At 41.3% G+C, this 12,720-nt stretch overlaps 1 protein-coding gene across 3 annotated transcripts in view; it reads left to right on the top strand.

The window, feature by feature from the left end:
* DROSHA (drosha ribonuclease III) overlaps window positions 1-12,720 on the top strand; it is a 109,266-nt gene that overhangs the window by 42,321 nt on the left and 54,225 nt on the right. For all 3 annotated transcript variants that reach the window (XM_039523848.1, XM_039523849.1, XM_039523850.1), the window contains 3 exons: window positions 1,737-1,906; window positions 4,335-4,459; window positions 6,049-6,148. In XM_039523848.1, coding sequence (XP_039379782.1) covers window positions 1,737-1,906; window positions 4,335-4,459; window positions 6,049-6,148 — 395 coding nt within the window. The remainder of the gene's footprint in view (window positions 1-1,736; window positions 1,907-4,334; window positions 4,460-6,048; window positions 6,149-12,720) is intronic.

The raw sequence follows: 12,720 nt of genomic DNA, 5'->3' as shown, positions 1-12,720 counted from the left end.
CGGGAGGTAAGTCGGGATAAGATACTTCGACTTCAGCTACGGTATTCCCGTAGCTGAAGTTGCATATCTTACCTCGACACTGCCCCCCAGTGTGGACCAGGCCTTAGACCACAGCATGGATTATCTTCTTGTGACTTCATTAGCCCCATATTTGTTCAAGTAAGCAATTTGGTGTACATAGCCCCTGAGCTACAGCATCTAGGGTATCTCTTCCCAAATTAAATAAATTAGTTGTTGCCAGGTGAGGTCAGCCTTTATAAAGGGAATATTTTCAAATTAAGAAGTTGTTTTTGCATTTTAGGGTGCCAGTGTAGCTCATTCTATCTGCTTCTGTAGCTCTAAAGAGTAGTTTGTCATTACAAAGGGAGTTTGGGTATGTTTCTCAGCTGTAGGTTTTATATTGGAATTTAGAACAAGGTTAATTCTACTGAAGAAAGTCTTCTAGAAGATTGCTAGTGTAGGTCATGTTCCTGACCTTCCACAATCCTAGTATTTGCTTTACTCCATCAATCTAACCCTGTTGGAATTGGAGAATCACTTGCCTACTTCTTTATATTCGTTGGAGGTTGAAACTGTACCACCCTGACCCGATGATTCAGGAAGACTTTCCATATGATTCTCAGACTATTACTACAGTCTTTGTGCTATAGCATTTTCATCATAATATTTTTAGACCTTCGTTTTTGCTCATCTCATTGCACAAGACCCTTTGAATGTTTCAGATAGCATACTGTGATTTGACCGGAACAGGCCAGCTTATGGAAGAGAAGTGGACTGAAAATTTCTGCTTCTTTGTAATGATGAATCCTTTCACTTAATGATGTCGCCATATTTACAGATTAAACTCTTTTTTTATTTAAGGAAAGGATTTGAGAGTCTCGTATCTGAAGGAATCTTAGTAGCATGCCTCATCTTCTATCCAAACATTTCCTCCACAAACAAGTTTACATGTAGAATTTGAGTGGTGGATAGCTCCTCAGTAAAATGCCTGACAGGACCATTATGAATTAATCTCTACTTTTGTGGTCTTCATGGTCATGAATGACTGCTTAGGCCGAGTCAGGGTGCTTTTTATACTTTCTCTTGTCACAAAACGCAGTCTTGGCAATGTGCATTTCTTCACATCTCAGAAGTAGTTAGTAGTTTTCACATGTACTTGGTTCATCCAGAGACAGTAGCTCAGCATGAGCCCAGGCTACTCTTTAGTCTTCATTACTGCAGGTGCAGCACATAAACACTGAATATTAGTCCGTAATGCCAGGATAACTTATTGCACGCATCCATAAACGTCCCATAAAATTCTTGAATGTTCCTCCAGAAAGCCACATAATGTCTAAACAGTTTAAAACTATTGTTGTAAAAGGAAATGATAAAATGTAAAAAGGCAGAATGTAACTGGACTATATAACTTATGGTTCTGCATGCAGATTTTAAAGCTATTCGGCCAACTAAGTTAACTTGAGGTTTTCAAAAAAATTTATGCTATTATTCTTTCTACCATTAATGTTATTGTTTCTAGTTGAGCAAATTGAGGTGCTTATGCACGTGCATTATTCATCAATAAAATGTTTGTGTTCCTATTAGTTAATTGAGCAGTTTGTGCTTTATTTAACCCATCTGAACATTTTACTACTTCTATATTATTTTCCTTTAATAACGCTTTGAAGGGAGGGACAAATTTAATAATTTTTATTAAATAAATTTTAATAAAAATAATATTTTTAATCTGTTTTAAGATGGAGGGAAAGAAGTGCTGTCAATGCATCAGATCCTACTCTACTTGTTGCGATGCAACAAACCTTTAGTCCCGGAGGAGGAGATTGCCAATATGCTTCAGTGGGAAGAGCTGGAATGGCAGAAATATGCAGAAGAATGCAAAGGAATGATAGTTACCAGTCCTGGCATGGTACTGCAAACATTTTTGATTTATAAATAAGTCATGCATGCACTGTGATTATGGTTCAATGAGTTTGGTGCAGGCTAAATTGGAAAGAGAGAAGGAATCCAGAGGGATGAACAAGAATCCTTTGATCTCAGTGCTGTTGGAGTAACCATATTGAAAGTACACTGAATGTAAGAGAATTGGGGATGCAAAATATTATAGCTATATGGGAGTGAATTCACTTGATCCAGTGCCTGGATGAAGTTCACACTTGCTGCCCTATTCTTTGGCAGACTTGGTGATGTGCAAGAGCAGGTTTACAGACTAGCAACATATCAATGTACACATTGAAATTGCAATGTTTCAAGCATGTGCAACCCTAATTTGGTCCTCTTGTGCATATGTATTATGATAACCTTTAACTACATGATTACATACTATTTATCCAGCGCACCCCTGCTTCATTCTGAGGTTGGGTAGTTATTCAGTAATTCCTTTTGTCTTCCTTAATCAATGTGTGGCCTTATTTAATGTATACCAATCAACTCTGCACTGAATACAGAGTTGTTAATTTTCTTATTGAGTGCTTCACTGACAGTAATGACTTTATTTACAGAACAGCTTTGTGATATTAGGTGGTGTTATCATCCCTATTTCACACGTGGAGATCTGAGGCAAGGAGATTGCAATGCCAAAATTATCAGGTGTCTACGAATTTTGAGTGTCCAGCTTGAAACACATATGGCCTAGTATTTTCAGAGTACTCAGTTGTTTTATATCACTTTATACATTGAAAGCAAAGTTTTAATCAACTTCAGTTGCTGGTGTGAATGCTCATTCCTTCTGAAAATTTCACCCCACATGTGTCAGTTGGGCACCCAGAAAATGAAGAACACACAGTTAATGGCACCTTTGAAAAGTTGGTTTAAATGACCAGCTCAACATCACATAGGACTCAGTGGCAGAGACAGGATTAGAGTCTGATTATCTAGGGTGGCATTCAGCTTCTTTAATCACAAGACCACTCTTTTTCTTACAGAAATGCTCTGCCTCATTTTTAAATTCCTTTAGTCTTTTTCATATCCTCATCTAAACTATTATGTATATAAGCCTTACAAAACTTTCTTCACCTGTTTGCATGGGTGGAGTAATTTTAAAGATTAAATTTTTTGATGGGCAAGTAAAATATTTCATTTTCCATTATCACGTGAAAAGGATAACTGATAAACATTTATTTTCCCCTGGACTGGTAAAATCTACATGTCAGTATTGTCATTCTGTCCTCTGGCAAGCATTTTCCCCATTTAATTCCAGAAGTGGCTGCATTTCACCAGTGGGGGAGATGATCCCTCTATATAGTTGGTATCTGTTTGTAAAACACTTATTTTGGGAATGAAAGATTTGTTATAAACACACTTTAAAAATAATATAATTATGTAATAGCAATAGCCATTCATAACTAATAACGTCATAAGAAATAAGATAACTTTTCTATGTGGAAGTTCTTTGCTAAATTGACAGTTTTAATATAAAGACGACTCTAAGTAATGTATCTTTTCAGGCACTTCGGAGAACTTGATAGCTTTAGCATCATCCAAACAGCTAATTGCCAGGTGGGAAATCGTTTTGGTATATAACAAAACAGCTTGCAAGATAATGGAGAAAATATTTGTGCAGAGAGATTCAACTGTGGAACTTTAGCTAAGGTTTTTGCATATGCTACAAAGAGCACTACAAACGGCACGTCAGCTGCAATGATGTAGAGTTACTCATGTTCTCCATTTTTGGAGGTGAAGTGAAAATCACTTCCTTCTACAGTTTTGCTTTAAAAAGATCTGTTTTCAAGTGCGAAAAGGACAAAGTATTCCTCATTATTCAAAACTGTGTTCCTCATTATACACATTGGCTTTGGAGCATTTTGTAAGAGTGACGCTACAATTTTTAATGCCACTTAGTCTGTGTGATTGGATGGGTCTAATAATGTCTTTACTTATATTAGATAATCAAGAATAGAACTAAAATTAGAGAGGTGACATGATCTAGTGAATCAAATACAGGAATAGTAGTAAGAAGTAGCAGGATTCGATCCTGGCTCTGGTACCAACTTAAAGTCTGGCCTTCAGCAATTCATGTGAAATTCTCAGAAACTCTCAAAACCTCAATCCCCCCTCCCCTGTAAATCAGGATAATACCTTTATTGCAAGGTTGCTGTGACAACCAATTAGTTTACATTGGTCAGCCCTGTAAGTGCCACATATTATTATATATTAATGGTTTTCTACGTATATGGCTAAAATATCTCTTATTCACTTCAATATATAGAAAGTCTTCTCCACTTCTCAGAATGATGATGTCATTCATTTGTCAGGTCCTGGACGATGTCATAATGTATCTAATAAAATATCACTAGTGCTCTTGTTAATTAGATAAACTGTATTGTTTTTCTTCCTAGAAACCCAGTTCAGTTCGTATTGATCAATTGGACCGTGAGCAGTTCAACCCTGATGTGATTACTTTTCCCATTATTGTTCACTTCGGGATACGGCCTGCTCAACTCAGTTATGCTGGAGACCCTCAGTAAGAAATTTTCTTCAAAGCTTTTTTTTTTTTTTTAATACTGTTTTTTCATTTGTTGTTCAGGAAGGGACTAGTCACATGACTATTGAAGTTGATGGCAAGCTTACCATTTTCTGCAATAGGAGTGGGAACAGGAGCTGGCTTTTATAAACTAGAAGTCTAATTCTGTTCTGCACTTCCTTTATCAATTTTAGATTTTCAAAATAAGCATGTCAAATTCATGCAATAGTAAAATTATGTACTTGGTAGAAATGTTACAAAACCTGTGGCTATGTCCTTGTCCTGGATCAGCCCTGCCTCTGCTACTGCTACCCAAATACCTCAGCTCCAGTGCTCTTTATATTTGTGCTATAGCTCGATGAGAGTAGTGTGAGTATGTGTGTGAGAGCAGGGCAATCACACCCCTAGCTCAGAGTATAGACAGAGCCTAAGCTGACTTCATCAGTCTAGGCCCTCATGTTGTGTGTGAAATGCCTATTACTAAAATATTCAGAAAAGTTCCATTTGGTGTGTTTTTTCTTATCCAAGTTTTTGATATAGCTAAATGAAAACAACCATAAGTAAATCTTTTTTATTATTATTATTATTTATTTTCTTATTCTCTTGCTCATCCCATAGTATCTGAGTGCCTTCCATGCAAAATCGGTAGCAACAGCAAAGTCCCTAGTGGACTTCAAGAAGTCTCTGCCTCTCCTTTTTCGGGGTAAAAAAAAAATCTGGTTGGGATCCTTGGTTTATTGGTTTGTTTGTTTTACTTGGCAAGATGATTTGTTTATTTGTCATTTAATTTTTCTTTTTGGACAGATAAATGTATTATCTGTTTTGAAAACTGTTCTGGTACTGGAATCCTTTATTGAAATGAAAAGAAAATAGTGTAGAAGTAGCCTGTAGATTTCCAGTTTCCAATTTGTTTTATAGACCAAGCAGACACTGGAGTCTCTAGGGCCGAGGAAATGCACTGGAGAATGATGGAGTGAAATAGTTCTGAACAGACTCTAGTAAGCAAAGCATGGGATGGTGTGTGTGCTGGAGTTATGAGGATTCTGAAACAGTAAAATAGCTGCTGCTCCATTTGCTGGAGCATCAGTAATATGGAATCTTCACCCTAACCCCATTCTAAACTGGTGCTGTTTGTGCAGACAAAACATAGAAGAAAATAGATCACTAAAGCAAATACTTTGATCGCTCCTTTGCTTCATTTTAAAAGTATTTACTTTTGTGTTTTGTGTTGAGAGTCTGCTTCTGCTATGATTTTTTTTTTTTAAAATACTGTGCATAAATTGGGCAGTTTTACCTTTTGCTTTTACTGAAATGGGTTTTTTTTGGAAAATATAAGGGCTGTATTTAGTCTTGCTATAAGTGACATATGGACCTCATATCAAGAAGAGGAGTCTTTCACATGAATCAGAAAAAGGCTTTGACTCAGGGCCATACAATACCCCCCCACTGAAATGTGACCCCTCAGAGATATCTTTTTAGAGTGAAGTAGTAGGGATTCTTTACCACTTTGTTAGTGAGAGCTGAGGTACTCATGTTGTGTACTTCTAGAATGTGACAAAGATGCGTTTTTTTTCTGTCCTTTCCTGCAGGTACCAAAAGCTATGGAAGAGCTATGTGAAGCTGCGCCATCTGCTGGCTAACAGTCCCAAAGTCAAACAGGCTGATAAACAGAAGTTATCCCAGAGAGAGGTATGCTGGACCTTCACCCATAGTCAGTGACTGAGCACAGAAAGGGGTGGGGCTGTGTTACTGCATTTCTATGGAGAAAAGGAAAATAATATCTTATTATTGTCATCCTCACAAATGATTTTCTTTTCCGCATGATGAATTGATGTTACCTTTTGTTCTTTGCCTCCTAATGGAGAGACATTTTCATGCACTACATTTTACCCAGTTACAGATACTGCCATAAGGTGTTGAGCTTCTTACAACATTAGTCATTAGCAAATGCAATGCTTAATGTTGAGAAAGGCTTTCCATTCTAGGCTACTCTTTTCAGCTGCCCATAATCTTAAATTTCCATGATTTACACTTGGCCCAAAGTTGTATTTCATTGGAAAATTCAAGTGACTTCCCTTTATGGGTGAGGCAGTGATCGGAAGGTGGAACAATTTTTAAAAAACAAAAACAAACCTTAGTTGTTGGGTTGTGGTATTTTTTTCTGGCAAAATAACTCCAAAACAGTTGAAGGTAAAAACTTTAATTTTTGCATAGTCAGAGTCTTCAATGAGAAACATGGTGCTTGCAAAGTTCGGGTTTGTTCCCCCTCCCCTCCACGCCCCCGAAAAAAAATGTTGACTTCTCAGCAGCTTCCATTGACTTAAGTGGAAAATATTGAATGCTTGTGTAACCCACACACCTCCAGTGTGTGGTGCTCTGTCCCCATCTAGTGGCAATGAGGCCACTTAGAGAGAGATGAATGAGTCTGCTCTACTGCCTTAGCTAAAGACCATATGGCTTTTAATTCATGCGGTAGAGCAGTGGTTCTTAACCTTTATTGCAGCCTGCACCCCCTTTGGTTCTCAAAAATATGTTCTCACGCCCGTTATCAAAAATCGTTGAAGTAGGTCAGTTCTTTAAACCTAGATATATCATAACTATAGCATGAAAGAGAGAGAATTATATATTTATTTTTAATTTCACAGTTAAAATTTAATGCAGTAATTGTTAAAAAATGTATAATGTTAATAAATACATAGGTTTGATGAAACAAAGTAGTTGTACTTATGTGCCTGTGCTTAATTTGTGTTTTCGATGATTTACCTTCTAAAAATATCTAGCATGTCTTGCACCCCCAGAAAAGACATCTCGCACCCCGGGTTAAGAACCACTGCAGTAGAGGCTCATGCATTTAGCTCCAGAGGTCCCAGGTTCGATCTCACCCACCGACAACCAGAGTCTGTTGGCGTTACAAGTGGGGGCTTGTCCGGGATTTCAACTGGGAAGTCTCTGAAGCTTGGGATGTGCTTCCTCAGCTAGGGGAAGTATAACAAGAAGTCCAGTGGCACCTTAAAGACTAACAGATTTGTTTGGGCATAAACTTTCACTGGTAAAAAACCCACTTCTTCAGATGCATGGAGTGAAAATTACAGATGCACGCATTGTAATACTGACACATGAAGAGAAGGGAGTTACCTCACAAGTGGAGAACCAGTGTTGACAGGGCCAATACAATCAGGGTGGATGTAGTTCACTCCCAATAATTGATGAGGAGGTGTCAATTCCAGGAGAGGAAAAGTTGCTTCTGTAATGAGCCAGCTGTTCCCAGTCCCTATTCAAGCCCAAATTAATGGTGTTAAATTTGCAAATGAATTTTAGTACTGCAGTTTCTCTTTGAAGTCTGTTTCTAAAGTTTTTTTTGTTCAAGTATGGCTACTCTTAAATCTGTTATAGAATGTCCAGGAAGATTGAAGTGTTCTCCTACTGGCTTTTGTATGTTATCATTCCTGATGTCCAATTTGTGTCCATTTATTCTTTTACGTAGAGACTGTCCAGTTTGGCCAATGTACATGGCAGTGGGGCATTGCTGGCACATGATGACATATATCACATTAGTAGATGTGCAGGTGAATGAGTCCCTGATGGTGTGGCTGATGTGGTTGGGTCCTCTGATGGTGTCGCTAGAGTAGATATGGAGACAACTGTATTTGTTACAGGGTTTGGTTCCTGGGTTAGTGTTTCTGTGGAGTGGTGTGTAGTTGCTGGTGAGTATTTGGGTTTTTTACCCATGAAAGCTTATGTCCAAATAAATCTGTTAGTCTTTAAGTTGTCGCCAAACTCCTTGTTGTTTTTGTGGATACAAACTAACACGGCTACCCCCTGATAGAATGTATCAGGGGAAGAATGTAACTCACACACCTCCTGGGTGTGGAGCTCTGTCCCCATCTAGTAGCACGGAGACCACTTAGAGAGAGAGAGATTAATGAATCTGCTCTACAGCCTTAGCTAAGAGCCACGTGGCTTTTAGCTCACACAGTAGGGGTTTGTGCATTTATTTCCAGAGTCCCAGGTTCGATCCTGCCCGCCGAAGGCCGGGGTCGGTCAGTGTTACACTTAGCACTTCAAAAAATCAAGCCACCTCATTATGGACTAAGAATCCTGCTTTGAGGCACCCACCCTTTTAAATCTGGACTAAAACTTGAAAGTTGTTTCTTTGCATGTATACCAGATACTCTTAAGGCACACTTTACTTGCATATTTATATCAAGGAGGAAGGAACTTGTTTAGTATATGAAACTCGATAAAGCAGCTTTTCCATTTTGTCACAAAGCCCTGTACTCAGTGTTGCATTACAGTATCATAGAATCATAGAACATTAGGGTTGGAAGAGACCTCAGGAAGTCATCTAGTCCAATCCCCTGCTCAAAGCAGGGCCAACACCCACAAAATCATCCCAGCCAGAGCTTTGTCAAGCCAGGCCTTAAAAACCTCTAAGGATGGAGATTCCACCACTTCCCTAGGTAACCCATTCCAGTGCTTCACCACCCTCCTAGTGAAATAGTGTTTCCTAATATCCAACCTAGACCTCCCCCACTGCAACTTGATACCATTGCTCCTTGTTCGGTCATCTGCCACCACTGAGAACAGCCGAGCTCCATCCTCTTTGGAACCCCCCTTCAGGTAGTTGAAGGCTACTATCAAATCTCCCCTCGCTCTTCTGTTCTGTAGACTAAATAACCCCAGTTCCCTCAGCCTTTCCTCGTAAGTCATGTGCCCCAGCCCTCTAATCATTTTTGTTGCCCTCTGCTGGATTCTCTCCAATTTGTCCACATCCCCTCTGTAGTGGGGGTACCAAGAGTGGATGCAATACTACAGGTGTGGCCTCACCAGTGCTGAGTGTAGAGGGGAATAATCACTTCCCTTGATATGCTGGCAATGTTCCCACTAATACAGCCTAATATGCCATTGGCCTTCTTGGCAACAAGGGCACACTGCTGACTCATATCCAGCTTTCTGTCCACTGTAATCCACAAGTCCTTTTCTGCAGAACTGCTGCTTAGCCAGTCGGTCTCCAGCCTGTAGCAGTGCATGGGATTCTTCCTTCCTGAGTGCAGGACTCTGCAATTGTCTTTGTTGAACCTCATCAGATTTCTTTTGGCCCAATCCTCCAATTTGTCTAGGTCACTCTGGACCCTATCCCTACCCTCCAGTGTATCTACCTCTCCCCACAGCTTAGTGTCATCTACGAACTTGCTGAGGGTGCAATCCATCTCATCATCCATATCATTAATGAAGATGTTGACCAAAACCAGCTCCAGGACTGACCCCTGGGGCACTCGGCTTGATACCGGCTGCCAACTAGATATCGAGCCATTGATCACGAGCCATTGAGCCCGACAATCTAGCCAGCTTTCCATCCACCTTATAGTCCATTCATCCAATCCAAACTTTTTTAACTTGCTGGCAAGAATACTGTGGGAGACCATATCAAAAGCTTTGCTAAAGTCAAGATTTATCAAATCCACTGCTTTCCCCATATCCACAGAGCCAGTTATCTCATCATAGAAGGCAATCAGTTTGGTCAGGCATGACTTGCCCTTGGTGAATCCATGTTGACTGTTCCTGATCATCTTCCTCTCCTTCAGTAGCTCAATTCTTCCTCCCCCTTACTTGCAAGAGTCTTGTGTAAATATGGGTTTGTGGAATTTGAATGTTATTGCAAAGAGGTACTCAGATATTATACTCAGAGGTCCAGTGTATATTTTAGGTAGCAGCTGGAAGGGGATGTCTGTGCTTGTGTGAAGGCATGCAGATGTACGTTTGTGTGTGACTGTCTATAATCATGTAGCTTACACGTGTGTATAAAGTGGAGTGTAACTGGATTAATCAAGGAGTCTTAGACCGACAGCATCACCAGTTTGCTTTTTCTGTAACGACTGAAGCTGCTGCTGCAATAGATGATCTTCAGCATATCTGACAGTGCACCCGATTTTATCATTAGTGCAAAGCATAGCATACTGTCGCGTGAACATGGGGCTTAATTAACTTTTTATTTATAATAGTGTTAAATAAGCCCTCAAACCTCAGCTTCTTTCCTTGTAAATGGGAAGTACCACAGTGTTAAAAGTTATCTATGTCATAATTTTAAGGTGGAATGCTTTTCCCACTGAAATAGATGACTTTTATCTTTACTGCAGTTTTCATCACTGCAGGGGAGAACAAATGGAAGGCTAGAACTTTTTATTAAAAATGTCTCTCATTAGGGAATAATGGATGAGTTATTCTTAAAACACTAGCAGAGAGGGCGTGGGGGTGATTGCATTTTGCTGCAAAAATGAAGTGCTCCTTTGACATTTATCACTTCTTGTAGTGTGTAGACCTTTGTTTCCAGATTGTATCATCCAGGATGATGGTTTCCTAAAGTAATTGTCTGTCATAAGGAAGATGTATTGAAAACAGTTCTTAGGCAGAAACTTTGCAGTAGTGTGTTCCCACTTTGTGACACTCAGGACCTCATCAGTAATTTAGTAGGAGCTGGCAGGCTGCTGTAATTGGCACGTGAATTTAAAAAAAAAGATAAAGAAAAAATGTATTCAGAATTGGGCACTGATGATGCACTGATATGCATGGTACTGTATAAAAGCCTAGAAGACCTTATAGAGCCTACCCCTAAAGAGTTTACAATTTATGGCCTCTGTCCACAGCCCATTGGCATTTGGATTTGGGCCTAAGGGAACAGGGCTTCATACACACCTGCTCATTATGCCATTAATTTCAATGTGATTATGGGATGCTACATCATTATTTGTATTGAGGTGGTGCCTAGGAGCTTCAGTCATGGACTGGGAGGAAGCCTTTGTGCTAGACCAGGGGTGGGCAAAATTTTTGGCCTGAGGGCCACATTGAGTTTTGGAAATTTGTATGGAGGGCCAGTTATGGAGGCTGTGCCTTCTCAAACAGCCAGGCATGGCCCGCCCCACCCCTATCTGACCCCCACCCTGGTTCTCGCCCCTGATGCCCCCGGTCTCCTGCCCCATCCACCACCCTCCGCTCCCTGTCCCCTGACTGCTCCCCGCCACCCCATCCAACCCCTCTTCTCATTCCTGACTGCCCCCCTGGGACTCCTGCGCCATCCAGCCACCCCTTCTCCCTGTTCCCTGACTGCCCCCAGAACTTCTGCCTCTGACTAACCCCCACCTCCCCATCCAACCCCCCCTCCTTCCTGACTGCCCCCATTCAACCCCCCTGTTCCCTGCCCTCTGACCCCCCTACCCCATCCACACCCCCGCCCAGCCCCCCCCCCCCATACCGTGCTGCCTGGCTCACCAGTGGCTGGCGGCGCTATAGCTGAACCACCCGGCTGGTGCCAGCCACGCACCATGCAGCACAGATCCCCCGGTCAGGCCGGGCTCTGTAGCTGCGCTGCCCCAGGAGCTCGCAGCCCCACTGCCCAGAGCATTGCGCCGGCGGCGCAGCGAGCTGAGGCTGCAGGGGAGGGGCCGGGGGCGAACCTCCTGGGGCAGGAGCTCAGGGGCCGGGCAGGAGGGTCCCGCAGGCCGGACGTGGCCCACGGGCCGTAGTTTGCCCACCTGTGTGCTAGACACTGTACAAACTCAAAACAAAGAGACTGTGCCCTAAGGAGCTATGTATAGTTCCCTTAAAACTGAAGCAGGCAGCAGGGAGGGGGAAGTTCTCAGCAGGGGCCCTGCAGTGAAGCCTAGAGAGAGGAGAGATGTAACTTTTATCTTTAGCCCATTATTCAAGTAAAGTTCCTTGTTCTCAATTAGAAGAAAATATGCAGTGACTGTTTCCCATGATATATGTGGGAGTCGACATACTCATAGGGACATTTACAGTATCAGGACCTAAATTCAGACTGAGAGACCCTAACGGGCTGGATTATTTATTCTATTTATTTCTTCTGATTTATACAAAAAATAAAAGGGGTGGGGGGGACTCCCATCCAAGGCTGTAGGTGCCCGTGCCATATTTCAGAAACAGAAATAAACAGCCAGCAGGAGACCAGCTTTTCAAGGTCAAGGCAGTGCAGTTTTAATGCTTGGATAAAGTGGGAAGGTTTCACAGTAGGAGCCTCTGGTATCAGTGGCTACTTGACCCCCTGTTCCGTAAGAGAGGTATTGGCGTTTAACCCAGATCCGTTATAAGGTGACTGGGGCTAGATAATAAAGGTCTGTCTCTTACCCGCATGAATGAAGGGTTGGTTGTTTCTCACCCAAGCCTTGTGATGGAATATCAGATGTCAGAAATTCCAGAGAGAAATGGTACAATGAAACCCCACTATAACGCGATGATTGGGGTCC

Source organism: Mauremys reevesii, linkage group 2, assembly GCF_016161935.1.
Source record: "Mauremys reevesii isolate NIE-2019 linkage group 2, ASM1616193v1, whole genome shotgun sequence".
NCBI classification, from domain to species: domain Eukaryota; kingdom Metazoa; phylum Chordata; order Testudines; family Geoemydidae; genus Mauremys; species Mauremys reevesii.
This window is presented reverse-complemented; position numbering and strand designations above follow the sequence as displayed.